General features: G+C 56.9%; 1 protein-coding gene across 17 annotated transcripts; it reads right to left on the bottom strand.

The window, feature by feature from the left end:
• Positions 1–1,305: 1,305 nt before the first annotated feature.
• On the bottom strand, positions 1,306–27,638 carry ZNF787 (zinc finger protein 787). 17 transcript variants are annotated; one of them, XM_038527653.1, is made up of 5 exons: positions 26,064–26,559; positions 13,335–13,517; positions 12,532–12,620; positions 11,122–11,229; positions 1,306–3,066 (listed from the first exon to the last, which is right to left on the bottom strand). In XM_038527653.1, exons 3-5 carry the CDS (start codon positions 12,608–12,610, stop codon positions 1,988–1,990), a joined length of 1,266 nt encoding a protein of 421 aa, XP_038383581.1. In that variant the 5' UTR covers positions 12,611–12,620; positions 13,335–13,517; positions 26,064–26,559; the 3' UTR covers positions 1,306–1,987. The 17 variants fall into 17 exon arrangements, 16 of the variants coding, with proteins under 16 accessions (XP_038383581.1, XP_038383580.1, XP_038383583.1 ...); XM_038527652.1 differs by lacking the exon at positions 26,064–26,559 and adding an exon at positions 21,594–22,647; XM_038527655.1 differs by lacking the exon at positions 26,064–26,559 and adding an exon at positions 13,649–15,069.

Here is a 27,638-nt window from a genome sequence, read left to right as displayed (position 1 = left end):
CCAAATTGAACCACATTAACCAATTTCCAAGGAAACGCCACTTGAGAACATGCTCATCTGACCTGCAATCACAACCAAGAAGGTCTAAAGGATCCTCCCAGGAGGAAGATTCCCACATCCATGACCTTGGTTTTGCACCCCTCATCCTCCAGATAAGGACCTGAGGCTGGGGTGGGGTGTGGAGGAGCATGACCTGCTCAAGGACAGGGGAGCACCTAGTGGCAGACTGAAGGCAGATTTCACACTGGAAACCTCGCTTCCTCCTTCAGCTCCCTGATGCTAATAAGCTCTTTCCCCAGAGGTAAAAGGACAGAGTCCAGCCGTGGCCAAACAGCCAGGCCAAAAATACCCCTTGGTGGGGATCTTTCTTCCTCAGGAACCCCCCTGCAGCCTCTCACAAACCCAGGGACAGGGGCACCCAGGACTCTGGCCATGGATCCCAGGAAACAGGAGCTGGCATTGGGGACCCTATCCTGATGGGCCGCCTCCCAGCAGGCCTCACCTCACAAGACTGTTGCAATGATTCTGTCTAGTGTCTGTCAGTGCCTAGGGCGTGGGAAGCACCCCAAAACTGTCAATATCCTGGTCTTCATCCACCCAGCCCCTCAGCTGGCTCCTGTACATGGACCCCCATAGGCAAGACAGTTACCCACCAGTCCCTCTTCCACCCCCCACAGTAGAGTTCTGTCACTGGGAAGTAGTGGTCTGGCCAGGGACATTTCCAGCCTCCTCTGCAGTGGGACATGACCCTGTGACGCCCCCTCCCCCACCCCGCCCACACACACACACACACATATACATACACTCAATGAGATATGAGCAGGGGAAGACATGTGTCATCTCCAGACCAAGTTTTCCAAGAAGCTGGATGCAGGAAGGGGCTTCAGGTGCTGGTGGCAGAAGCCACAGTTGGAGCACCAGCACCTCATTTGCTGTGTAAGACCACCCACCATCCCAGGAGTGCAGAACGGCCCTGTTACCCAAGACAATGAGATTCCTCCTAAAAACAGCAGGAAGCAGGTCCTGCCCTGAGCCACCCCCCCAGTTCCTCACAAGCTGGTGGAACATTCCCAGTGTGGTGATCTTCTGTCTGGAAAGCCCACAGCCCATGCAGGTGACCAAGTGGGGTCACTCTTTAGGACCACACCATCTACACCCTGGCGAGGGGTGGGAGGCTGCTCAGCCCCAAGCGGCTCTCCTGGGGCCCAGCCCAGGGCTGGTGTCCCCTCCAGGACTGCAGGGTGGGGGCCCTGCATTCTTGCTCTAGCCAATCTCCCTCCCAACTCAAGAAACACGCATAGCAGAGATAGTCAGATAGTGCCATTTATTGCCCCCACACCCTTCCTTGGCAGAGTCCAGGCCAGGAACAGACAGGACCCCAGTCTCCAAGGGGTACACTAGAACTCCTCCATGACCCCAAATCCAGGGAAGGGCAAGGACGAGGGCCACGAAAAATAACAGGACCCGCAGGAAGAAGACAAAATAATGGAAAGGTGCAGTCGGGAGGTGGTGTGATTAAAAGAAAACTCTAAAGGAGAAAGGGCTGTCTCCCCCTCCCTCCCTGCAGCCCTCCTAAAGAAGAGCCAGGCTGCTCATTCCTCCCAAGCACCCAGGGTGGGCGGCAAGAGAAAAGGGGGCCGGAGGCCGGTCTCTCAGTTGTGGGCTCCGTCCTCTCTCTGGCTCCCCGAGGCTCTCCAAGAACCAGGGGGGCAGGCCAGGCCAAGGACAGGGGGCAGGGGTATGGCGGGGCGCAGGAGGGCCCCGGCGGGCCGCCGCCTCTGCACCTCGCGGACCATGGGAACCATGTGGCGGCGCAGGGGAGATGATGAGGCCGGCACCGGCCGTCGTGCCCCTGTCCGTCCCTCTCTGGGTCTCTCTGGTCCGGGTCTCTCTGGTCCAAGTCTCTCCGGCGTCAGGGTCCTGCGCCATCCTCCCCGCCAAGCCCGAGGGGCCCTGCCCGCACCCCCCCCCCCCCGGGCCTCCGCCCCTACCGGCCCTCTCCACCGCGGCATTCGCTGCAGCGCCCACCAGCTGCCTCATCATCATCGTCCTTGTCGTCCTCCCCGCCTGCCCCCGCCCGGTAGTAGCTCTGTCCGCAGTGGCTGCAGACCGACGGCGCGCCCACGGCGTGCACCTTCTTGTGTCTCCGCAGCGCCGCGCCCTGCACGAAGCCCTCGCCGCATTCCACACAGATATGTGCGGGCTCCTCGCCCCCCGCCGCCCCAAGCCCGTCCCCGTGCTGGGCGCGCTGGTGGGCCAAGAGCCCCGCCCCATGCCCGAAGCCCTTCCCGCACTCCACGCACACGTACGGCTTGGGGGCCGGGGCACGCCGCGAGCGGGGCCCCGGAGCCTTGGCCCCCGTGCCCGCCATGGCTGCAGCTGCCGCGGCCCCCTCACCTGGTGCGCCCACCACAATGATGCCCTCGCCATCGCCCACCGGGATGGCAATATCGCCGTCCGCCGCCGCCGCCTCCTCGGGCGCCTTGGCCCGGCGCACGCTGGCCGCCAGCACCTTGGCCGCCACACCAGGGCCCGACAGCTCAGGGTGCAGCCGCAGGTGGCGCGCCAGGCTCTTGGGTTGGCTGAAGCCGCGGCCACAGCGCGGGCACACGAAGGGCTTGAGGCCGCTATGCGAGCGCCGGTGCTTGGCCAGACTCTTGCTCTGCGTGAAGCTGCGGCCGCAGTCGGGGCAGGCATACGGCTTCTCACCCGTGTGGATGCGCTGGTGCTGCATGAGGTTGGAGCTCCAGCTGAAACGCTTGCCGCATTCGGAGCAGGCGTAGGGCTTCTCGCCCGTGTGGATGCGCCGGTGCTGCACCAGGTGCGAGCTCTGTGAGAAGGTCTTGCCGCAGTCGGCGCACGCGTTGGGCCGCTCGCCCGTGTGCGTGCGTTGGTGCCGCGTCAGCTTGGACCAGTGACTGAAGCTCTTGCCACACTCGTTGCAGATGTAAGGTGCCGGTGGCCTAGGCCGGGGTGGGGGGCCAGCCGGGGGCGCCGACTGGGGCGGGGACAGCTTGGTTGGGGGCCAGCTGGGGACGTCGTCATCATCCATGATGAGGATGTCCACTAGAAGGCAAAAGGGCAGGAGAGGAGGAGAGTCAGAGAAGCCCTGGCTGCACACAGTGCCAGGAGCTTTGAGCCAGCCCTGCCACTTGTCACCTGCCACATTCCACAGGGTGTGTGCACAAAGCCTTGGGCATCTCACACAGCCCTGCCCCCTTAGGGTCCCCTGTGGCACCCACCTAGGAGGACAGCTAGGTCAGGTCAGCGTGAAGCCCTTACACAGACAGGCAGTCTGCAGATGCACCTGTCTCTCCATCTCTTCACCTGCCCCGTTTTCCTCAAAGCATTGCTCACTCCCTGGCATTTTACTGAACATTCATGTGGTCATTACCCACCCCTCAAGACTTTTTCCTACCCAGATGCTGCCCCCCACACCTGTTACAATGCCTGGGACATAGCAGGGACTCCAAAAATGTCTGGGAAATAAACAGCATCAACATAAATGAACACAACACAGATGCGAGCTTAGGAAAGCTTGGAGCCCAAGGCACCAGGGTGGGGCAGGGAGGGTCCAGGGAGAACTCCACTGGTGGGGACAGGCCGCTCACACCCTGGCCCAGGAGCAAAGACAAGCCCAGGAGTGATGGCATCACACCTGGGCTCCAGAAAGGCTATCTTAGTGCAGGTGGAGAGGAGGAGAGGAAGGAGGAATGGGACTCGTTAATGGGATCACCGGCTGGCACTGGATCCCACCTGCCCCAATAACTGGGAGTGCGACCCCCACATTGTGGAGCCTCTGTTACAGACATCCTCAAACCTGTCCCTGGTCCCTGTCTGCCCAGTGCAGATAACAGAGGATCATGTGGCCCAGTCTCACCAGCTATGAGATGAGGATTCAGCCACATGCTGGCTGCCCTCAAAGCCTGTCCGGCATCTGCACCACACTTGGCCCTAAGTCATCTCCCAGGGTAAATGAGCGACGCACTGCCCCCCAGCCTACTCAGCTCAGACTAGCCTGTGTGCACCTGGCTCCCCCAATCTGGCAGGGCCTGAGCCTCAGCTGGGAACTGCTTCATGTTGCCCAACGGCCCAGGGTGGCCCCCCATGGGTGCCCACAGCTTCCCTTCAACACATGCAGAAGCCAGGCCCAAAACACTCACACTGACCCAGGTAACACAAATACGCAGAGGTGTTAGGATGTGCACCAAGGTTGGCACTGAGTAGTTAAGCCTCAATGTGTTTACATCCTGTCAGAGTGGTGCTTTGGAACTCGGGTCTTTACAGCACAGAACCCCAGGCACCAGAAGATGAATCACAACCTGGGAGAGGCAAAGCCATGAGCTACACAGCAGTATGGGTCTCAAACCAGCCACCCCGAGCCACCCCACAGCACCTTACACTAACGGAACACTCCTCCAAGAGGCCCAACCATCAGCATCAGAATCCTCAGGGAACTTGGAAACGCTCTTGCTTGGCTCCCCAGACCCATCCAGTCAGTAGCTCTAGGGCCGGAGACCAGGACTCATAAGAACCACCACTCAGAGGGAAGACTACTGAAGAGTGGCCTGTACTGGATATGGAATCACCTGGAGCAAAACTACACGGGGAGGAAATCAGGCAGGTGCAGGGCTTCGGAGGAACTGGCTTGGAGCCCATCTGGGGTCAGCATAAACCAAGAAAGCAAAGAGAAAAATAAAACAGACCTGGAAAGTGATATGCCCTGGGTGGCAGGGTAGGGAAATAAGCCTCATCACCCCACTCACCACCAGTGCTCACACTCCTTTCATGAAAATAGTTTTGTTGAGGATCCCTGAGTGGCTCAGTGGTTTAGTGCCTGCCTTTGGCCCAGGGCATGATCCTGGAGTCCTGGGATCAAGTCCCACATCAGGCTCCTTGCATGAAGCCTGCTTCTCCCTCTGCCTGTGTCCCTGCCTCCTCATTCCTCCTCTCTCTCTCTCTCTCTGTGTGTCTCTCGTGAATAAATAAATAAAATATTTTAAAAAGAAAATAGTTTTGTTTTCAAAGTTGTCAAGAAAATTAACAACAGACTGTGTTCACTACCACTTGTCAGCCAGGAAGAACATTTACACAGTTGCCATGTGAAGTGGTACCACCAAAGCTCCAGAGACCCAGGGAACCCATTCAGGGCACATCCTCCCCTCCACCCCAACCCCCACAGCAGCAAATGGCTGCATCACTTGGAGCCAGAGGCCTGGGTGCCTGGTCTAGGATCAGGGAGAGGGATCCAGACAGGTGATGGGAACTGCCTGGGGTAGGGGGGCAGCTGGGCTGGGGACACCTCATGCTATTCCACCAGGCCTGTGTCTGGTCCACCATGTGTACTACTACTTTTTAAGCAGGTGCTACACAAACTGCTAAGTGGAGGTGGTTTCCTGGCCCTCCACAGACCTTCAGGGCTCCAGGTCTCTGCTTCCAAGCACTGGTTGGCTCTGGGCTTGGTGGAGATGGAGAAGGGCCGGCCTCCTGCTCAGGCAGGCAGGCAGTCAGCAGCTTCCCTGTGGCCGGCCCCTTCCTCACAGGGGAGACAAGGCTAGGGACCTTTCTGCCTCACGGTGTTAGCACTCAAAGGGTTCAAGGAACTGCTGCAGAGAGGAGCCCAGTGACCATGAGCACAAAGCCTTGACTCAACAGAAACAAGAGTAACTGCCCTTCAAGGAGGAGGGAGGGGGTCCCCTGGCACTCTCATGCTGGGCAGGAGGGGCTCCCCACCGCACTCTCACTGTCCTCTCACTCAGGGTGGGCCCAGCTCCAGGGTTCCCACCACAGAGCCCCTCGAGCTGAACTTCTGAAGCTAAACAGGAATATGGTTTAATTCCACGTTAGCCCTTCTGTTGCAAAATACATGACAGGTTCAGAAAGCCCCAGGTGGAATGCAAAGCCGGCCGTGGTAAATAGAATCCACCCAGATGGAGACCCAGAACCTAACCACCCACCAGGTAGCCCCTCCTCCCATCCACCCTCCCTCCCCCCGCCACCCTGCACGCCCCTTCCCTGGGTTCTGGTGCCCACAGGCACACCCCCAGATGCTACGGGGTGGCCCTGGTCCGTTACTTTTTCATTCAGGGTGTCTGAAAGTCTCTTTTCATCCAGATTTCCCTGTGCCTTGCCAGTCCACCTGGCCTCTGCCCGCTGCATGTGGTTTGGGGGATGCCTCTGTGTCCGCACCGGCAGCCAGTGTGCAGCTGGGCCTCAAGGCAACATCAGGCTCTTGCTCCATCGATGGGACACACATGGTGGCCATCATGCCTCTTTCCGTGGTGCTTACGCTGGCTGATCCCAAGGGGCGCAGGACGGAGCTGCCCATGGCCCTGGCAGCTGGAAGGGTCCCCAAACACTCCCCATCACCACAGCAAACACATGTGGCCATGGCAGAATACACGCTCACTTCCCCTCATGGGTCCAGTTTTCAAAATAATGAACTGGTCCTCTATCATACTCCAAATACTGTCCCCTTTCTTAACATCGCTCTGAACTCCTGGATTTAAACATATTTGGTGGGTCTCGGTCCACTGCTGTCATTATGGTTACTGGAGCTGCAGGGGTCCCATCACTTCCATTTCAGGCCCCCCTCTGCCCTCCGCATCCTTGGGGCAGGACCCTGGTGCTCCTGGAGGCTTCCCCACTATCCAGCCTCAGGATGCTCCAGGTGCACCTACATGGGCTGCCCAGACGTGCAATCACCCCTTCCAGGAGGCCCTGGTTTCTTCTGGTAAAAAGTACTTCAAGACCAAAATCTGGAAATGGTCACTGTTTTTTTTATTATTATTATTAATAAAATTGCTCCAAGTTCACTCTGACACTTCCCAGACAAATCCAGGCCTACAGGTTTTTTCTTGAGTCCTTTGTATGTGACGTCTGCCATCTCCCCTCTAGGAAAGGAAGAGAATTTGAATACCCTGTAATTATTCATCTGCGGACTCCCGTAACAGGTTTGAGATAAGCACCCTAACACCACGACTGCCAGCTACAATTTCTGAAAACACAAAGCATGGCTTTGTGCACGCTTTGCATGCACTAGTCCATTCACTGCAGGACCCCCACGGGCTGCATGCAGTCTAACCTATGGAATCTCCCGTGGCCCCACAAGGCCCCACTCTGCTCACCCACTAACAGACCCCTGGGAATGATTAATGTGCCCCGATCACCCCCTCTCCTGGCATTAAGCATGGCTGACACCATGTCTGCCTACTTGCCCCAAAGATCGGCTTCCTTCCTCACTGTCCAGTGACCCGGACAAAACATGGCTTGTTCATCTGAGATATTTTCATTGGTGATTTGCTCTTTCAAGACCTAATTTTTACATTTCAGGAAGGTCTTTTTGGCATGGAGTGTTTACTGTTTGTTCTCCTCCTTTGCTCTGGATTTCTTGCAAGGGCTTCCCGGTCTACATGGAAAAAAAACTTGAAAAAAAATTTAACTCTGTTTTAACCTTTCTTTCATTTCTTTTTGATTTTATTTTATTTTTTTTTTCTTTTTGATTTTAAACATCCCTCCTTGATACCTCCAACTTTCCTTAGGGAATGTGTTCTTTTTATTCCCTCTGGAATTTTTGCCTTCAGCTTTCACTGGAAAGTGACTTTGCTCCAATTTTTGCTGAGCCCCACACACCCTAGCTCCTTGCTGTGCTGCTTCTGTGCTCCCTCCCTCTCTCTGACCTGGCCTCCCTGTTGGGGGTAGCTGTTATCTGCCCATTTTCTCTTTTATTCTAATAGCTTTCAGGGTGGGGGAACACGGTGTCGAGCAAGCTTGTTCCTGTTGCTTGGTTTCGTGGGCAAGTGATCCCCAGTTCCCGGGGCACAAGGTTTGCAGAGCTCCCTCCTTGACATTCTCACATCATAGCTGAGAGTCCGTGACACTCTCCCAAGAATCCTGGCTCTGCAGCCACTCTGTTTTTATCTGTACCTGCTCCTTCCTTCCTCCCTGTGGTCAAGGACAGGGGTCCCATTCAGTTTGGAGTTCCCTCCTGGAAGATTTTGCTCAGAGTGTGTCCTGTCCTGGCAGAACGCTTGACCTGGTTGGCACCAGAGCCCACTCCAGCCCCAGATCTTCCTGTGGCCCTAAGCTCCCTGCTCCCAGTCTGGACAGAACACCTCCAATCTCAGACGGTGGCCTCAGTGGGAACCTCAAGTGAACCCGAGGGCTATTTGGGTCTCTTCTTGCTTCCTTCCCTCCAGCACAATGCCAACACCACAGAGGCCTGTGGCCATTGGTTTGTCCCCATCCGACTGTATCTTGGGGTCACAGGGGCACCATCACACCTACAGTGTATGGTCATCCGTGTGGCCCTAGGGATCTGGGTTTTTACATAGGGATCTGGGGAGGTTTAAGGGCTGCCATCATTCTGGATGAGTTCTCCATAATGACTTGAGAGCCAGAGCCTGGCAGAGGGAGGTCAGAACCCTGTCCTCCAGGGAGTGACTTCCAGGACCCCAGCTGACTATTTCCTGTGGGGAGAGCTACCTCCTGAGCATCACGATGTCATTTTTATTTATGTATTAATTTTTTGGATTGCTTCCCTTTCAGAGTACCCTGTACCTAAAGCCCCAACACAGGCCTAGATAGCTCTCCCACCTCGCCACCGCCTGACCCCAGGCCTCTGACCGCTCCATCTGGCCGGCCAGCCTGGGGCCGTCAGGAGCCACACACAGCAGGGTGGGAAGGGCCACCCTTGCCTGGGGACAGTGCAGAGCCTGGCTGTCCTCCCACAGCCACCTTGGCCCATATGGGTGGCCTGGCCTCTCCACTCCAGCTCTCTGACCGGCAACCCAGCCGCACAGGATGGCCCAGTGGCTGGAGAGGAGCATGGGGCAGCCAGGAAGTGCTTCTGAAGCACCCGCCACTGCCAACAGCAGCACCAGCTCGGTTTGCACACCATTCCCCAAAACATCCAAGCACAGGGGGAAAATGAGAAAGTTCCTGAGGTTTCACAAAGGCACTGGAAAGGAAACATGACTCTCTGGGTCTCTTTAGTCCCAGGTATGTAGAGCCACCTGCTCTCTGCAGCCGCGTGCTTCCCACTGGGTCACAGCCTGGCAGGGTCAGTTCGCCACAGAGGAGGCAGGGCAGTTGCCAAACCAACAGGCAGCAGAAGCAACCACAGAGCAGGTGCTGCCAGCAGGGACAATGGGTCTGAGACTTTGACCTCAGTCCCCCATAACACATGCGGGGCAGGGGGCATATTAGTGACAATGCAGGCCCTGATAGCAGTCAGAAAACAGGTCACCCTCTGCCATATGTCTCAGGGTATGTCTTCATCGTGGGGTGGCAGGAAGGCTAATGCTCAGGGGACAGAGAGGGCTGGAGTGTCCGTTAGACAACATCCTATACCAGGGCCCACCACCCAACCTGTGCAGTCCACGGGACTCAGGGAAGGAAGGAGCCTCGGGCCACAGCCACCAGAGCTTCTAGGAGTTCGCTGCCTCAGGGAAACAGAGTGCCACGGGGCTTGGGGCTACTGCCCCCATAACAGGCCCCAGAAAGCTTTCCAACATACCCGAGCCCCAAAGGAACGCTTTGTCCCTGGGGTGACATTGCCGGGGGCTGCCCAGTCAGTGCCCTCTCCCTCGCCAGAAAATCCCAAGCACAGGACTGAGCTGGGACACAGCAGACATGGTGAGCCTGAAGCCACCTCCTACATCATACGCCCCCAACCAGGCCAGCAGGACCCAAACACAGCTGCCAGGCAGAAACGCCAGAGGAGCCAGTTTGGCCTCAGCCCCACCCCCTTCCCTGACCTGCAATCCCTGGCAGGTGCCTGGGAGGACTCAAGGGCCAGAGCGGATATACCACCTCAGGAGTGCAGGGATGGCCAGGACAGCACACAGAAGGCCACCAAGAACCAGAAGGTTGGTGGCTCACAGAGAAATGGCTGCACTAACCAGCCCTGGAACCACCATGCCTGCAGCCCGCTGTCCCAGGTAAGGCTGCTGTCAAGAGGGCTCTTCTAGTCCAGCCTCACTGCCCCAGCCCCTGCCTCCAGCTGTCCACAGGGCCCCTGCTCCACAGCCAGCTGCCCTCAGTGGGCAGGCCCTTCCTTGGTGAAGCCAGCCCTGCCCCCATCAGACAGGCCCTCTGGCAAGGTGGTCTCTAATGGAGTCCTCTCCATGACAACTGGCAGCCTACGGGCCTCATGGAGGCAGGGACCTCAGGCATACAGTCCTAGCCCCCAATCTAGCCCCCCCACCAACAGAAGCGGTGACCCAGGGGCACCTGAACAGAGCTGAATGCAAGGCGGGAGCAGCTATGGGAAGAAGGCTCTGGGGCAAGGGCATGAGGCAGGCTCCCAGAGGGCATAGCTTGCATCCGCGCTGCAGACGGCGGGCCAGCTAACTCCAGGCAATGTATGTGGTGCAGGATGTGGGACCACTCTGGGCAAGCCAGGACCTCACATCCATCTCAAGAAGTTGGTGGCTGTGGACAAGGAGGGATGCAGGAACCATGTGGAGGTCAGTGGCAATCCAGGTGCCAGGCAGTGGTGGTGGTTGTGACTGCTAGGGCCGGGAAGGCTCTGTGGCCACATCCAGAATGTATTTTGTGAGTGGGTGCTCAACACACCAAAAGTCAAAAAGGGGATGGGGCAGACCCTAGGGAGCCTCCATGGTCGCCTGTGCCATGTGGATGCAAGTCAGGGCTCCAAAAGCACCTTCTGTCCGCCATCTTCAGACCCTGGGTCAGGTGGATAAGCCCATCCTGCCTGCCTCCCCACTCTGCCCCACTCTCAGGGGGTCAGCACAGACATCAGCCCTTGCCCTGCAGGCCAGAGCTACCAGGGCATCAGCCCAGGGTCCCAGGGCAGGAGTCTAGCACAGTCACCCCACAGGCAGGCAGGACCTACAGTGGCAGGCCCAGAACAACGGGACACACAGCAGCTTAGAAGCTCCAGGCACACGGCCTGTGAACCGAGTGAAGGGGTGTCACCATGTGGTGGCTCCACAGCAGTGGTGGCTGGAGCAGGAACTTCCAGTAGATTCCCATGAGGAAGAACAGGTCAGGACAGTGGGCTGGACAAAGAGGCCATGAGCACTCACCCATACATTTTACAGGTTTTCTAAAGAGAACAAGTTAGCAGAGGACTCGTTAAGATTAAACCTGACTTACTCCATGGCAGATGTATGTTTTGAAGAAAACTGGGGTTGTTAAGGTAGCCTGGATGTTTTGTTGGGTGAAGTAATAAGCATTTTGTAGTTGTTGTTTCGTGTGGAGGACCTAGGAGTACAATGACACAAATCTGAGATGTTCTTTAAACTCTCTGGGAGGAGAAGAAGGCATGAGTGGGAAGGAGGACTGGTGAGGTGTCTCTAACCCCAAAGCTGAGGGCAGAATCATGACATTACCGAGGTCTGACATTCCCACAATGACACAGGATTTTAAGTTAATTCTAAAAGGCCTGGGAGGCCAAGGACGTGTGTCAGAGGGAGGGGATAGCGGGAGCAGCAGGGAAGGACGGTCATGGTCCCCCTGCACAAAGCCCTCAGTTCTCAGTTCCCTCCTCTGTAACCAAGGCTTCATAAACTACCCCCATCACCATGCAGATCCCATGGGCCTTCTTAAGGAGGACTATGGCATGCTGGCCTTGGGGCTGAACCCAGCAACTGTTCTGTACGTCAATTTTTGCTGGCACATGGTCGCACCCATTCACTTCCATCCTGTCTGGCTGCCTTCCTGCTGTAAGGGCACATGGTCTGCAAACCAGAAGTATCTCCCTTCTGGCCCCTTACAAAAAAAAAAAAAAATGTGCTGATTCCATACTGGCATAATGCCTGGCACAAAAACACACCAAGAGCAGCATGAAAGCCAAGTCCATGCTTTATTTCTCGAGTGCCATATGGGAAAGTAGAGTCTCGGCAAGCAAACCCCGGCCCCATGAGATAAAGGTGAATTTTATTTAGCCCAAGGAATGCTTTATTCAACCCAAGGAATGCTTTATTCAACAAAACAGAGCACCAATACTTAAAATGTGAAAGATTTCCCCTGAAAACCCAGATGCAGGCTTTCCCCACAAAACTGGCACATGCATGGGCAGCCCCGGTGGCCCAGCGGTTTAGCGCTGCCTTCAGCCCAGGGCGTGATCCTGGAGACCCGGGATCGAGTCCCACGTCGGGCTCCCTGCATGGAGCCTGCTTCTCCCTCTGCCTGTGTCTCTGCCTCTCTCTCTCTCTGTCTCTCATGAATAAATAAATAAAATCTTTAAAAAAAAAAAAAAAAACTGGCACATGCCACACCGTCCTATCGTGCTGTCTCCCCAGCCCTGGGATGCCCACCCCACTCTATGGCTTCTTGCTTGAGAATGCGGACTGCCTAGAAATAGGGCAGGGGGCCCAGGACGCTGGGGAGCGAGGGCCTGGGCCAGGAGTTGGGGGAACAGAGAGACAGAAGCGACCCCCAAGGGCACCCACAACCCTCTGGAGGAAGGACACATCAACCCTGAGCCATGGGACAGGGAGGAGAAGCAAGCTGGGGTCCAGGGCTATGGGATCAGCTAAGCCCCGCCGCCCAAGGTCACCTCACCTGGGTTCTCATGACTGGCCATCTGCTGGTCCTCAGAGTCCAGCGGCCCCGGAGACCAGGCCTCCTCCCGCAGCTCCATGTCTGGGTCCCTGTTAGAACGGGAGGAAATGGAAATACAGAGTTTATAGGATGCCAGACTCAACGGAGGGCCCCAGGAAGGCAGGTCCCACGTTGGCAACCATCGGTGCCCAAGCTCCGAGCTCCCAGCTTGGCCCTGGTAGGCAGACGGTCATGGCAGGTACCTGAGGGACAAAGGCGAAATGGCCCTCACCTTCCCCCTGGATGGGGGACCAGCCCAAGGTCATGCACAGTCTGGGCAAGGAGAAAGCACTGGGGAGCAGCCACCCAGGTATGGATCCTAGCTAGAGCCCGGGGAGAGACTCCATGTCCCTGCCTCATCTTCCACAGCCACCGCCTGGCACCTGGATTGTCCGATGTGCCATGAGATCGAACAACAAAGCACAGCAGCAGCTCCAGCCCCGGAGCAAGGAAACCGACCCAGCTCCTCCTGCCAGTGCCCTGGAAGCCCACCCCCACGGAATGATGCAGCAGACAGACAGGCACACAGGTCACCTATGGGGTTCACGCTTTCAGGTCTCCTCAAGCATGCGTGAACTGAACAATTCCCTGAATCAGGGTCCTGGGGGACAAAGGCGCTGATCGCTGACCCTCCAGAGTGCCTGTACAAAAGGGGTGGCCAGACAACCCTGGCATTTGGGGATGGAGGGCCATCCATTCTGCTCTCTGCAATCCTGGCCCTCTCACTGTCTCTAAGGGGCTGCCCATTCTGGAGGTCTCGTTACCGGCACACTACATTCCTGGGGGCCGTGTCTGCGTCTTCTCTCCCTCAGCGTAACGTTTTCAAGGCTCGTCCACACCTTGGCATGTGTCCAAGCTTCCTTCCTTCTCGTGGCTGAACAACACTCCACCATACGGAAGGATCGAACACCTTGTATGCCAGCCCACCAGCCGACACTGACAGGCGTCTGGATTGGGGCCAAGGAGTAAAGCCACAATGTGCATCTGAGGGCATGTACTGTAGGGGACGTGTTTTCACCTTGCCCAGAGAGGAGCTGTTGCACAGCCCACACTCACCCCATGCCTACCCCATGCTCACCCCATGCAACAGGCCATGCTGGGGAGAAATCCTCCACCTCCTGACTGGCCTCCATCCACTCTGCCCCATGTTTGGAGTCGGCTGGCAGGGGAGGGAGAACCGGGCAGGCCCTGGGCCCAGGCGGGCTCGTCAGTCCTGTGCTGCACCAACACCCAGCACTGGGGGAACCTGTCCCTTGGTGGGACAGCACTCCCTGACAGGAAGCCTGCAGGTGGGCCAGATTTCTGACAGGAGGTGGTGCAGACTTCTGATAGGAGGTGGTGCGACCTGGTCCCCCTGCCCTATTTCTAGGCCTCACACTATCAACCTGGTCCCTTGAGTTGAGTGCTTACAGCTCTAAGCAAATCTCCAGAGTCCCTCCCCCCTCACTGCATATGTGGACCTCACCATAGCACCTGTGAATCATGGCCAACTGCCCCCTGGCACAACATGCCAAGCCCACTTCTCTTGAATCCCCCAATGAGAGGGGGTCACCACCATCCAGGGACCAAATGGAACCCATTCCACTGCTGGGAAGCATGAGGCCGCCCCTCCATAATCTCTACTAACCTCTGTGAGGAACTCCAAGAACCCATGAAAAGTTAACAAACATTTGCAGATACAGTAAGCAGTTCCTTCAGCCAACATTCCCCGGGTCTAGACCCTGCTCTACGTGGTTTAGATGCCATTACCGTAGCCTTCGATTCTGGCACAGCCCTCTGAGCGGGCGATATTGTCACTCAGGCTCCAATCACCTTCTGTCTTCTGCCCTAGCCTCACCCTGCATTACCCTGCACTGACATGCTCTGAACGGCCCCCATGTCACAGCAGAGGACATGAGGTCATCAAGGAGCAGGGATAGGACACCAACGGTGTCACTGCAGAGTCCTCACTCCCAAACGCTCTGCCATCCTGACACCTAACAAGGACACAACCAAAGACAAAGACTAGGGGATCCCTGGGTGGCGCAGCGGTTTAGCGCCTGCCTTTGGCCCAGGGCGCGATCCTGGAGACCCAGGATCGAATCCCACGTCGGGCTCCCGGTGCATGGAGCCTGCTTCTCCCTCTGCCTGTGTCTCTGCCTCTCTCTCTCTCTGTGACTATCATAAGTAAATAAATAAAAATTTAAAAAAAAAAAAAAAAGGCCAAAGACTAGCCTGTCTAGGGGGCCAGGAGGCCAAGATGGGGTACACTGAACAGGAAATGGAAAGCGGCCATCTCAGAGGCGCTGCTGAGTGGACTGGAGGAAAGCAGGGCTGGGGGGGGAAGGCTGGCTGGAGGCTACAGCCAAGGCCAGGTCTCCTCACCACCCACCCTGCCACCAACCTCAGCAGGGAGCTACCACGGGGTCAGGCCAGGTCAGTGAGGAAAGCATGCAGAGGGTGCCCTGTGCAGGTTCTCACTCACAGACATCATCACAGCACCCGCTATGAAATGGAAGTACCCACCACATCACAAGCTCCCCCTCTACACATGGCCCCTGTCTCACTGGATCCTCACTTGGCCTAACGAGAAGATAAGGCAGGAATGTCAGCAGCTGCCCAGGTGCTGGTGTGTGCTCAATGGCACACGCCTTTCCTCCCCACCTGCCCCCGTCACCGGTACCCCACAGGCGTGGGTCTCCCCAAGGGGCAGATGTTGCTCTGACACGGGCGGATGTTATAGTGAATGGCCACAGCTCCAGCCACATAGGAGAGCCCTGCCAGTGATGAATGAGCACCTGAATGAAAAAGGTGATTTCAGACAATGAATTCTGTGAAGATTCGTGTGGGGGGTGAGGGGGGAGCCAGAGATCTCCCAGGAGGAGGAGCCACAGGAACCAAGAGTGGCCCTCATGAGAAGTGTGGAGAGGGAAGGATGCAGGCAGCAGGGAGAGCAAGTGCAAAGGCCCTGAGGAGAGGCTAGAGATGCAGGAGTGGGAGGGCTCTCTTGCAGGGCTTCTAAGGCCAGACCTAGCATTGAGGAGTTGTCTGAAATGCGGTGACCTCTTTGAGGTGGGCCCCAACACAACACATGTTTTATAGAGGACATGGGCTCACAAACATGGGTGAGGCCACATCCTAGAGGGGCCCAGCACCAACAGCAAGGTGCATCGGATAGCAGCAGCAATGGCGGGCAGCCGCAGCAACGCCCAGAAGCTAGGAGGGCAGAGCAGTCTTCATCTCTGTCTGCCTGAGGCATCACCCCCTCAGAGGCCTCCCAGCCCCCAATCAGCCTGACCCTGGGACCACTAGGTACACAGCACCCACACCAGCGCTCAGCACCCACAGGGCCTATGATGGGCATGTGATGCCTGCATGAAGGGTCTGAACAGAACAGCGGCTCAAGAGATAAATGCAACGCAACTCTGTCCCCCCTGCCCACCCACACTTTCGGACCCCCAGGAAGCCCGAAGAGCCCCAAGCCACAAGGTGGTGCCACACACAGTCCACACAGAACCTGACAGCCCGGGCTACTCAGGCACAATCTGGCCACACAGTTGTGGAGCCGCAAACAGGTGCTCAGGGCTCTGACCAGGCCACCCCCTTCTCCAGAAGCTCATCTGAGGGGAAACCCAAACCTCAGAAAATATTTCTTATGGGAAAAAAAGAAGTTCATCACAGCCAGATTTAGAGCAGGGAAAAAACTGGAAAGAAGCCGTCAGCACCACGTGGTAGAAAGCCTAAGAAAATCCCACAGAAGCGACAGCCTCAGAAACAGGGGTCATAACGCCCCCTGCTGATAGCAGGAAGAATGCTTTTAACTTTTCTTCTCGTTTATCCTCATTTTCTCAACTTATTAATTTTTCAGAATAAGTAATTACTTCTGTAATAAGGGAAAAAAGACTACACGTTGATTCTTTCTTGGATCGCCATAAGGACTGTGCACTGCGATGGGAAAATCACTGTGTTAAGGGGGCAAGGCAGGGACACCATCATTTGGCCCTCGGGTCACACACAGTAACCGTGAGGCACAGAACCCCCAGTGCACAGCTGACGAGCATGTGGAACGAGCCGAGCAGCCGCGGCTTCTCACACGATAAACAGACCTACCTTGTGACCCGGGAATCCACTCCCAGGTACACAGCCAAGGGACATGTACCCAAGAACAAGTGTCCACAAACAGGTTCAATCTCGAATGTTTCCAGCAGAGCTGCTCACAGTGCAAACACCAGAGGGAGAAGGCAGTCACAAAGGGCCGCAGAGAGCAGATTCCATCTCTGTGAAACGTCCAGAAACGTCCAGGACAGAGACGGTGGCTGCCAGGGGCTAGAAGAGGGGATGGTGAGGGACTGCAAATGGGTGCGGAGGTTCTTTTGGAACAATGAGAGTATCATGGGATCAGATGGTGGTGATAGTTGCACAACGTTGTTGATGTGTTAAAAACCACTAAATTGAACACGTTAAGAGAGTGGACCTCACGACATGTAAGTTACATCTCAATTAAAAAGTAAACAGACGGGGATCCCTGGGTGGCTCAGCGGCTTAGTGCCTGCCTTCGGCCCAGGTGTGATCCTGGAGTTCCCAGATCAAGTCCCACATCAGGCTCCCTGCATAGAGCCTGCTTCTCCCTCTGCCTGTGTCTCTGCCTCTCTCTCTCTCTGTGTCTCTCATGAATAAATAAATAAAATATTAAAAAAGAATAAAGGTAGAATGCTTTAAAAAAGATACAAGTAAATTAAAAAAACTGACTTAAAAAAAAGTAAACAGACTTTAAAAAATTGCATGGGGGCCCTCTGATTACAAGGCCACCAACACTGAAAATGAGGTGCGTTCCCCCATTCCCCCACTTAATAGAGCCAATTACATCTTCAAGGAAAACAAGAAGTGCCTGGACGGCTCAGTCGGTGAAGCATCTGGCTTCAGCTCTGGGTCCTGGGATGGAGCCCCATGTGGGGCTCCATGCTCAGTAGGGAGCCTGCTTCTCCATCTGCCCCTCCCCCACTCATGCACACATTCTCTCAAATATAAAAAACTTTTAAAAGAAAAAAAAAAGGAGACAGTGCTAACAGGGCTGTGGGACAGCGGGGCTAAGGAGGTGTGCTGGGAAAGCTGGCTCCCCTACCCTCCTCTGCGTGCGGAAACTTGTTTGCCAAGTGGGTGTGCTGTGCTTCCCCCACGGACATGGAAGTCACCGAAAGCAGGGACTTCCCAGACCCGAGTCTCCAGCTCAGACCAGTTTCCTGCAGGAGGGCCTTGGCCTTCACTCCATCACCACCACCCCCTTGTCCCTGTCCTCTCCTCAAAACACCCATGGCCAGGAGGCGGGGTGCAGGGGCACTCCTTAAACATCTGCAGCCAATGAGATTCCCACGTACCCAGCCTACCCAGCCGGCAGCTAACAACAGCCCCTACAGAGGCAAGTGAGAGGGCCCATGGCTGCAGAGCAGTGCCCGGTCTCTCTCAGGTCGCCTTTCTTCCTGAGAGCACATGAGAGCCACACAGCACAGGGCCCTCCCTGGACCTGGAGAAAGCCGCCTGCATGAACAGACCATCTCCTGTAGAGCCCCCAGGCCGCATCCACTTCACACTCCAGGTCAGAAGGGTCAGAAGCACTTCGTGAAGGTCTCTCTTGCTCAGGCTCCCATGTTTGTGGAAATACAATCTGTGTGCTTCCCTCCTGTTAATCTGTTTTAGTCAGTCCCAGCCGGAAACCCGAAGAGGGCACAGGAAAACCTGCCCTCCCCTCTGGGAACCAGCTGGAGCTGTGTAAGCCACCTCTGCTCAGAATCGGTTTCACCTGTGTGTTTAAACGGTCACACTTTAAAAGATAACTAGGTAGCTACACTAGATCCTCCGTTTTGCCCCCAGGCCCCTAAGGCCCAAAATACTTGCCTCCTGGCCTGTTACAGAAAACATATGCTGACCCTAACATAAAGCAGGAAGGGCTGCCAAGATGCAGGGGAAATGTCCCAGGCCAAGCAGACAGGAAAACCTGGAGGTGCTGAGCCTCCAATGGGCAGGAAGGGAGCAGAAGGAGCATGCACGGGGGTGGTGGGGGCCACAGCAGGGATGCCAGTCAGGAGGCAGCCCTGAGCCTGGGGGTCGGTGCCCTGCAGTCACCTCCTGAAACTCCCAGTAAAGTGACCTTCCATCTGTGTTCTGCACACAAAGTGTGACAGGACAAGGGGGCAGGCAGCGGGGCCTGGTGCCCAGCCATGCACAGTCCTTCCTCCCCCAGCATATGGCTCCCAGTACCTGAGCAGAGAGGGCCAGTGGCTCCATGGCAACCCTGGGGGCAGCCCCGCACCAACAAACCACAACATGAAACACTAAGCAAAATCACCCTAAAAAGATCACAAGAGACCCCAAAAGAAGAAAAGGGTTTTTTTCTTTCTTTTTGCACAAGGTGCTCACCTCTTCATTTTGCAGAGTCCGAAAAAATGAAGGCCCTGCGGGTCACAAATGAGGCGTAAGAGGCACTGGGTCCAGAGCACAAGGTCACAGAGGGCCCTGGCCAGAGTCTGCACGTGACTCCAAACACAGTGGCACTTTACAGAGGCCTTGGAAAGGCAGAGATGCATCCTTTCCTGTTTTGACCCTCGATGGGTCAGCAGGGTCTCCCACCAGAGCTACCAGGCAGGGGCCAGGTGGCATAGGGCACACTACCAGGTTACAGCACCTCCCAGGGAGATTTAAACCAACCATCTTGGTGAGACCTGCCCACAGCAGAGCTACCCTGGTTTGGAAGCTGGGCTCTGGCTTGGCAGTGGCTCCCCACAAAGCCCAGCAAGTACCAGGGCCCAGGGCCAGGGGACAGTCAGGAGAGCACTCTGGTCAGGGGTTAACCAGGGTCCTGATGAAGAGTTGGGAAGAGTGTTCCCAAAATGTTTCCCAGGTCCCTTCCTGTCCCATTACTCATTCACCACTCAAGAAGCTGCTGAGGCCTCCAGGCTAGCCCTGTGGGCCTCTGGGCCTTGCACCCAGGATCTCTGAGTTGTGGGGGAAGCACTGCAGGCCCCACTCCACAGAGGTGCGTGCAGAGAGGAAGCACAGTGGGGTGTGGCCTCAGACAGGCCCCCAACCATCTCCCACAACCAGGAGGCCCCATACTTGCTCTGGACCAAGCCTGACTTTCCATCCTACACATTCAGAGGCCCTACCTCCCCCCATCTTCCCTCCTGGCTCCTCCCCACCCTCCCCCCCACCTCACCCAGCTCTGACCTCCAGACCCCGAGATGAAGGGCAGGCCTCCCTCAGCCCACCCCAGCCAGGCCCTTGAGCGATCCAATTAGCAGAGGAGCTGACAAGGCCCGGCTGCTATTAAGCTGGAGACAAATTATTGTTATTATTGTTGTTATTAGATCCCGCCCACCTCCTCTGGATGCCAGCCCACCAATTAGCCCCTCTTTCTTCTGCTGCCAATCTCACTGCCTCCCCTCCCCCGCACCAGCAGCCAGATGCTCCAACAACTCCTGCAGAACAAAGGCCTCTCCTGAGCCCCTGCCCTAGGCCCTTCCCTCTAGGACACCCCTCCACGCTCTCTCTGCTCTGCCTAACTTCACCGTCGTGTCCTGTCCTGTCCTCTTCCCTCAGAGCTGAGCCTGTGCCTTCCACCTCCTGCCCTTACCTCCCACCCAGGCTCCAACTCCCCCCATCAAGCTCTTGATCACCCAGGGGTCTTTAATGCTGGCAGGAGTAGAGTCCAGCACACACTCCCCTCCCCGCCCACCCTTACTCTGCCTTCCTGTGCCCACCCCCTCCCAACAACCTCTGTAAAGTCTGTTCCCCACATCGCAGACCAACTCATCTCAAGTCACTCAATTTAAACAGCCCAACTAAAGATGGGCAAAGGATCAGAACAGACATTTCTCTAAAGAAAAGCTGATAAGCATGTACCAAGTTTCTTGACCTCATCTGCCATCAGGGAAATGTACGTCAAAACCACAATGAGATCCAGGGTATCAGGACGCATATAACAGAAAATACGAAACAGCACTGGCAAGGATGTGGAGAAAGTGAAACACCCATGTACTGCTGGTGGGGATGTGAAGTGGGGTGGCCACTGTGCAAGAGAGATGGCAGCTCCCCAGAAGGTCAAGTACAGAATCATCGTGGGACCCAACAACTCCACTTGTGGCTGTGTACCCAAGACAAATGAACACATGCCCGCGCAGATATCTGTACACACGTTCAGAGGCGTAAATCACCATAGCCAGAAACTGGAGACAACCCAAATGCCTATCAAATGGACAGACATATACATTGGCCCGATCATCGGACAGAATGTTACTCTGTCACACAGGGGATGAAACATGGACTCATGCCACATGGTGGACAAGCCCTGAGAACATCACACTGCATGAAATCAGACAGAGACAGAGACCGCATCAAGCATGACTCTGCATGAAATATTCAGAACGGCAAAGCCACAGAAACGAAATATAGATAAGTGACTCCCAGGGGCTAGGGGCAGGGAAGGGCAGTGGGTGCAGTCTATTCTGGGGGTGCTGCCAATATTCTTTGAGCACATCAACCACAGCTCCACATGCACTCTGAAGGGGGTGCTGTAGGCTAGGGGACTCACACCACCACCCTGCTGAACCCCAAATCCACACCCACTCTTATAACTTGTCCAGGCCCTCAATCCCACTGCCCACTTCTGACCTGCGGCCTATCCTCCAGCTGCCTAGTAGCACTTTCTCACCTGTCAAGGGTCCACTTACCTATCACACTCACCTATCACCTCAATGGCCCAGCTTCCTTCCTCCCCAGCACATATTGCCACCCAGCACCCACAGCTCACTAAAGGGAAGCAGCCTGGTGCCTGCAGGCTTGACTGGACAGGGGCCACTTAGACCTCAGACCCTTCTTTGGCCCACCGGGGTTGCAGGCAGACACCCGCCCCCTCCTCAGCAGCTTCTACCCACTTCCCTTTCTGTGGATGGCTTCATCCCTTGCTCCAGGCCTGAACACCCATCCGTTCCTTGCTCTGCTCCCCACCCAGACCATGTCCCGCACCCACAGCTGGTCCTGCCAGCTCTCACCTGTGCTTTCGACACTGAGGGCCAGTCTGCAACGCCATTGGAAGCTTAAGCCCTTTCTCAGGGGGGAAGGGGAGCCCTTTGTCAACTTATCTCACGTCTTCCATAATGATAGTGTGTTCAGATCTTTTCCATCTTACTGGGAGTCAGGTGGGTGGGTCATACCTCCCCAGAATGCAACCTATGCCTCACTCAGATTTTCCAGTGCACTGAAAAAGCTGAGCAAAGCAGTCCCTTATGATCCTGCTTCCCTGTGCCCCCAACCCCACTTTTCTTCCTCTTTTCCTTGACTAGGCTGCCTCAAAGTAAGCCTACTTCCTAACTTTCACTCTTCTGGCTGCCTCCCACCTGGCCAGGCATGCCTCAGCCACCCTCACCCTAGCCTCAGGGGCACTGCCCTCCTCCAGAGCCCAGGAGGTGGCAAACCTTAGACCCCACTCCCTGCCATCTCCAAGAGAAGCCAGTTTCTATAATTCCTGGAACCTCCCTATACTGTTATGGCTAAGGCATGGTGGACAGCGGGAAGACCACCTGCCACCATCCAGAAACACCCAGTGTCCAGATCTTCAGAGATGTCTGTGAAAACTCCCAATTCTTAAGTCTTGGCAAGTAACCGAAAATTGCTTCAACAAGCAAAAATATCCTCCAGGCCAAAAAAAAAAAACAGATGAAAGAACTCCTACAGGCCATCTACAGGTCACCCCTCAATCAGATCAACGGGCCAGACCCTCATTCAATGGTAGGTGTGTTCCCATCCTTCCACCTTGCCCATTCTCCCTGTAGACTTGCTGCCAGGGCCCAGTGAAAGTAGCACTTCCCCTAGGAAGCCTTCCCGACTTCTCCCTTCCCTCAGCTCAACTGTCCTCTTTTCAAATTAGTAACAGATCCCATTCATCAAGCACAGGCTACATCTCAGCCCCACGCATAGGGTGCCATGGCTTCATAATCCACACCCCCACAACCTCCGCCAGAGAAGAGAGGACAAGCTCTCTGGGCAGGCTGCCAGAGCCCAACTCAGCCCCACCACCCAGCAGCCATGTGACTTTGGACAAGGTGCTCTGGCCTTGGTGTCTCTTCACCCTCACGGGTCTGGCGTCACGATCAAAGGGCCAGCGCGTGTGTCCAGCAGAAGCCAGGCACCCAGAACAGGCCTGGTGACCCCTGATGAGGACTGTCAAAGCTGGGGCTCTGACAAGTTCGGTGGCTGACCCAACATCACAAAGCCACCCAGTAGATGAGCAGAGCCTCCAGCCAGGTCGGCCAGTCTCCAAGGTCGTTTCTTTCCTCCTCTCTTAGGATGCTGGCACTGGCACCCTAACTGCCATCATTACAGACCAGTCCTGCAGCCCCAGGGGCTGGGTGGAGCAGCACAGGGCCCTGATCCACCCACCCAGGCCCTGCTCGGCTGGCTGCTCTGTGATTATGAGGTCAGAGCTCTCTGCACTACAACAAAGCTACTGACACTATTAGCACGAGTCACACCTGAAATGAAAGGCTGGGTCTTAGAGCACCCCAAACCAATGACCCTTCATGACAATGCACCCCAAGCCGGGGGTGGGGGGGGCTCCAAGTCCCAAACCCAATGACAGACACCAAAGAGGCCTTCACAATAATTCCCATCTCCTCCCCACCCCTGGCCTTGACCAAAAGAAAGAAGTCAACAGAGACTGTGGCATTATGGCAAAGGGCCAAGCTCTGAAATCACATGCAGGCCCGTGTCCTCTGTACAGCTATGGGTTCTGGGGCTCAATGCCATGCCCCTGAACTGGGGGGTAACCACCCCGATCCCAGGACCTCTGAGAGCTCAGGACAGTGAAGACCAGGCACAGGACCAAGTGCTCAGGAAGCAAATGCCATCAAATTTATAGTCTGTAAGAACGCCTGGGTGGCTCAGCAGTTGGGTGCCTGCCTTTGGCCCAGGGCATGATCCTGGAGTCAAGATTGAGTCCCACATCACGCTCCCCACAGGGAGCCTGCTTTTCCCTCTGCCTGTGTCTCTGCTCTCTCTGTGTCTCTCATGAATGAATTAAAAAAAAGAAGAAGAAAAAGTCTTTTTTTTTTTTAAGATTATTTATTTATTTATTCATGAGAGACACACAGAGGCAGAGACACAGGCAGAAGGAGAAGCAGGCTCCATGCAGGGAGCCCGACGTGGGACTCGATCCTGGATCTCCAGGATCACACCCCGGGCTGCAGGCAGCGCTAAACCGCTGCGCCACCGGGGCTGCCCAAGAAGAAGAAGTCTTAAAAAAAAATCTAGTCTGTCACCACCAAGAGGCCAGAGCCACAGCTGACTCTCAGAGTCATGCAAGGCTTTGGGCAGCACAGAGAACAACTGAGCGAGGTCTGGGGGCTGAGACGTGTCTGACCACAGGTGCCCTGAGAGCTGTGTGCCCAGCAGTGACTCCTAAGGATCTTGGGCCAGCCAGACCATTGCTGGAGGCCACGGGCCAGAACTGCGAGTCACCCTCATCCTCCCCCACCTAGGCCCAGGGTCCTCTTAGCCAATCCTTCCCTGTCCTTTAAGACTCAGGACACACACACACACACACACCCAGGGACATGCTTCCGGGCTCCTATAGTCCCCGGAGGCTGTTCTGGAAATCCCCCCAGCCCTCTGCCTGGTGCTTCTGTGTGTATCTCCCCAACAGCCCTCCAAGCTGCTGCAGGATAGGAACTGCCACCCAGTGTTGCCCAGCTCTGAGTCTGGCCCAGAGGAGCCTCAAGAAACATGTGTCAAGAGACCCTCCTCTCACACCCCATGGCAGGGAACTGAGCCTGTGGGCCCAGCACATGGTAGGGAATGCTGGCTGTGCTCTCCACCTTAGGAGACTGAGGAGGAAAAGGGGAAGTGACAAGTCCAAGGTCACCATGCTGGAAGAGACAGGAGGCAAGGCCTGGCCTAGGAATGCTTGGCTACAGAGCCCTTCCCATATACCTTTGCTCACCTCTCTGAGACATGGTCTGGCTTTAAAAGCAAAGCATTAAGAGTTTCCCTACCAAGTCAAAACTATCATATTGTTCCATTTTACCCAGGCAAAAACGGAGATATCATGCTCATTTGTGCTGTAAGATCACAAAGTACCAGGTATGGAGCTTGGATCTGAATTCGATTCTGTCTGACCCCAGACACTCCACACTAACACACCACAGTGCTGCTCATGGGGCAGCATGGAGAATAGCCCTTAGAGTTCTGTGGCTCCTTAGCTCAACTGGGGTTGGGGTGGGAGTTAGATCTGGAAGGCCTCTAAGGGGGAAAAAAACTATGACAAGAAACAACGAAATAGGAATCTGATCTGAACGCTCTGGGGGCTGAGGCAGAAGCAGGAAGACCAGAGTAGGGTGCAGCAAGGGCAGCTGAATGCCAGCTGTACTCAGCCAAAGAGGCTTACACTCTCAGAGAGGAGATAAGCCCGGATCAACAGCAACTGTGCTTCCCCAGGGAGGAGGCCAGCTCCTTCCCAACTGGACCCGCGTCTGAAGCCCTCTGGACTGGGCTGTGTAGGGATGTCTTTCTTGGGCTCCCACAGTTTCCTGACCTCTGCACAAGGGCTCTGGGGGAGGGGAGGGGCTCTAGTGTCTGGGTCCGCATCTCTGCGCGCCTGCTCCGGGACTCTGCTCACGGGCGGGGCACAGGGAGAGCCTGCGAAGCCACCATCCGGAGCCTGCCTGACCCCCATCTACACGAACTGGGGGGTCCCCCCCTGGCGGCCAGGAATGGGAGCAGCCTCAGGTGGCCTTGGGGCCCGTCCGCCGTCGCCGTCCCGTACCCCCCCCCGCCCCCCGCGGCCTCGGGCCAAGCGGTGTCCGACCTTGGCCGAGTCACTCCTCCCTTCTCCCCCAGCCCCGCCCGGCGCACGCGCTTCCTGCCCGCAGCCCGCGCCGCGGCGAATGAATGAGCCTCCCGCCGACCCAAAGCCAGTCCTCGGCGGCCGGATGAAAGGCCGCACGCAGCCCGCCCGGGACGGCAGCGGAACCCGGGCTCCTCTGGAAAGGGGAAGGAGCGCTAAGGTTAGGGGGAGCAGGCCAGGAAACCAGACGCGCCCCCCAGGCCGCCGTTTCCGGCCAAGCCAGCCCTGCCCGCCTGTCCCTTTCCCCCACTGGGGCCTCAACTTCCCCCGGGAATCGCCACCACTTCCGGCCACGACCTGCCAGAAGACTGCGGCGGCCCCACCCCCGAGCCCCTGGCCCGAGCCCCAGCGCTGCGCACGCGCGCTCCCTCCCTGGCGCGGCCGCGCCGCGGCGCCGCGCACGCGCGCTCCCCGCGACTCCGCCTGGCGCGCCCTCGCCCGCCCGCGTCACCGGCCGCGCGCCCACTCACGCCCCCCCAGCACGCGCACGCGCACTCGCCCGCCCAGTCGCGCTCGCCCGCCCGCCTCCCCGCCCGCCCCCCGCCCGCAGCCGGGCTCCCCGAGGCGCGCACCCACCCCGGCCCCGTGTTCACGCCCCCCCGCCTCCGCGCCCTCCCCTCACCTCCTCGGCCCCGGGGCCGCCGCGCCGCACTCCTCCTCTTTCCTCCCTCGCGGATGGTGGCAGCGGCGGCAGCGGCGACTCAGACCCTGGGGTCAGGGGGACGGGCGCCCAGGCCGGAAGTGACCTTCCTGGCCGCTTCCGCCCGCGCTGCTCCCCCCTCCCCTTCTCACAGCCCCCCGGCCAGCCTCCACCCCGTCCTCGCCGCTCTAGGACGGCAAGCCCGGCGACCCCCTAGCCACCGCCCCCCCAGCTCTATGGTGCGGAGCGGGCGCCCCTGGGAGCTACTTCCGGACGCCTCTAGGACATAGGTCCTCCGTGCCCGCTCTATGGCGCCGCGCGCCGAGGGGCTTCGGGCCCCGCCCCCTTCCAGGACAGGAGGCGCGGGCCCGGCCCGTTAGGCGGAGACTTCCGGGTGTCTCGAGAAGTCCCCTACCCCGCGCCCGGCGCCCGGCGCTCGCGCCTGCGCGGTCAACGCTCCGCGCCAGCCTGAGGCGGAAAGGTGTGGGGGAGAGTGGCGGCGAGCGCCGCTCGTGCCACCTCAGGTCCTCCGGTCGTCTCTATCACCATAACCCCTTCGGTGCCGGGGCCCGTGGTGGGTGCGGCTTCCGCGCTCAGAGGCGACTCCGGGGCACAGCCCCGAGGAGCCCTGCCGGGTCCCGGAGTGAACTTTGAGGACGGGGATCCTGCCGCCCCCGAGGCAAGCCCCACAAGTGCCCTAGCCTGCTGCACCTGCCACCTGCCCTGCCGAACGGCCAGCCCCCTTCTGCCCTGGGTCCCTTCCCTCTAGGTCGGAGAGGGTCAAAGCCAGCCCTGGAGCTGGGAAGGCTCCCTGTCCCCGGGCCCCGAACAGAGCGAGTGCACCTCGGGCACTGACTCTCGGCCTCAGTGCTCTCCTTTTTCAGCAGGTAGTAGCATTTTGTGCACTTGCGAGGGCTTTGCATGCTCGAGGTCCCATTAATAACACATTCCCGGTTTGCAGATAACAAGGTACAGAAAGCTCAGCCCTTGCCGAAAGTCACACGCCCAGAACGCAGAGCCTGGACTCCAAGCGGTGGCTCCCTCCCGAGTCCTGTATTTGGCCACTGCCCCCCATCCGAGACCACTGATCCTAGCAGCTGGGGATTCACCTGCTTCCCTCCTGTGAGGCAGGCACCTGGGAAGCACTCCTGGAATGTTAGCTTTTATTTCAGTGTTCTCATAGAAAGTAGATATAATTGTTATTTACACCATAGTGACCTGAAAGGTTAAGTCCCTCCAGTCATTGCCCCTGTGCAGGTGACTGGCTCTCAGGTAAGTGGCAGATAACTTACCCTGATTATTCATCACCGTTTTATTATCGTCCTCATTGAAACGGTCACCAATAATAAATATAAACGATGCATTAAAAAAAGAATAGTCACCGAGTTTGGGAGTCAGGATGATGGGATGTACAATTCACTTGTTGAATGACACCTCTCAACCTTCAATTTAGTAAGATAATCTGTGCAAATTTGATTCATTCAGGACCTGACTTCTAGGAAGGTCTCAATAAAAGTGCTAGTAATTAGTACGACTTATTAGTGTTATTACTTCTGC

Source organism: Canis lupus, chromosome 1 (assembly GCF_011100685.1).
Source record: "Canis lupus familiaris isolate Mischka breed German Shepherd chromosome 1, alternate assembly UU_Cfam_GSD_1.0, whole genome shotgun sequence".
Lineage (NCBI taxonomy): Eukaryota > Metazoa > Chordata > Mammalia > Carnivora > Canidae > Canis > Canis lupus.
Note: the sequence above shows the minus strand (reverse complement) of the source record. Positions and strands in the feature narration are given on the sequence as shown.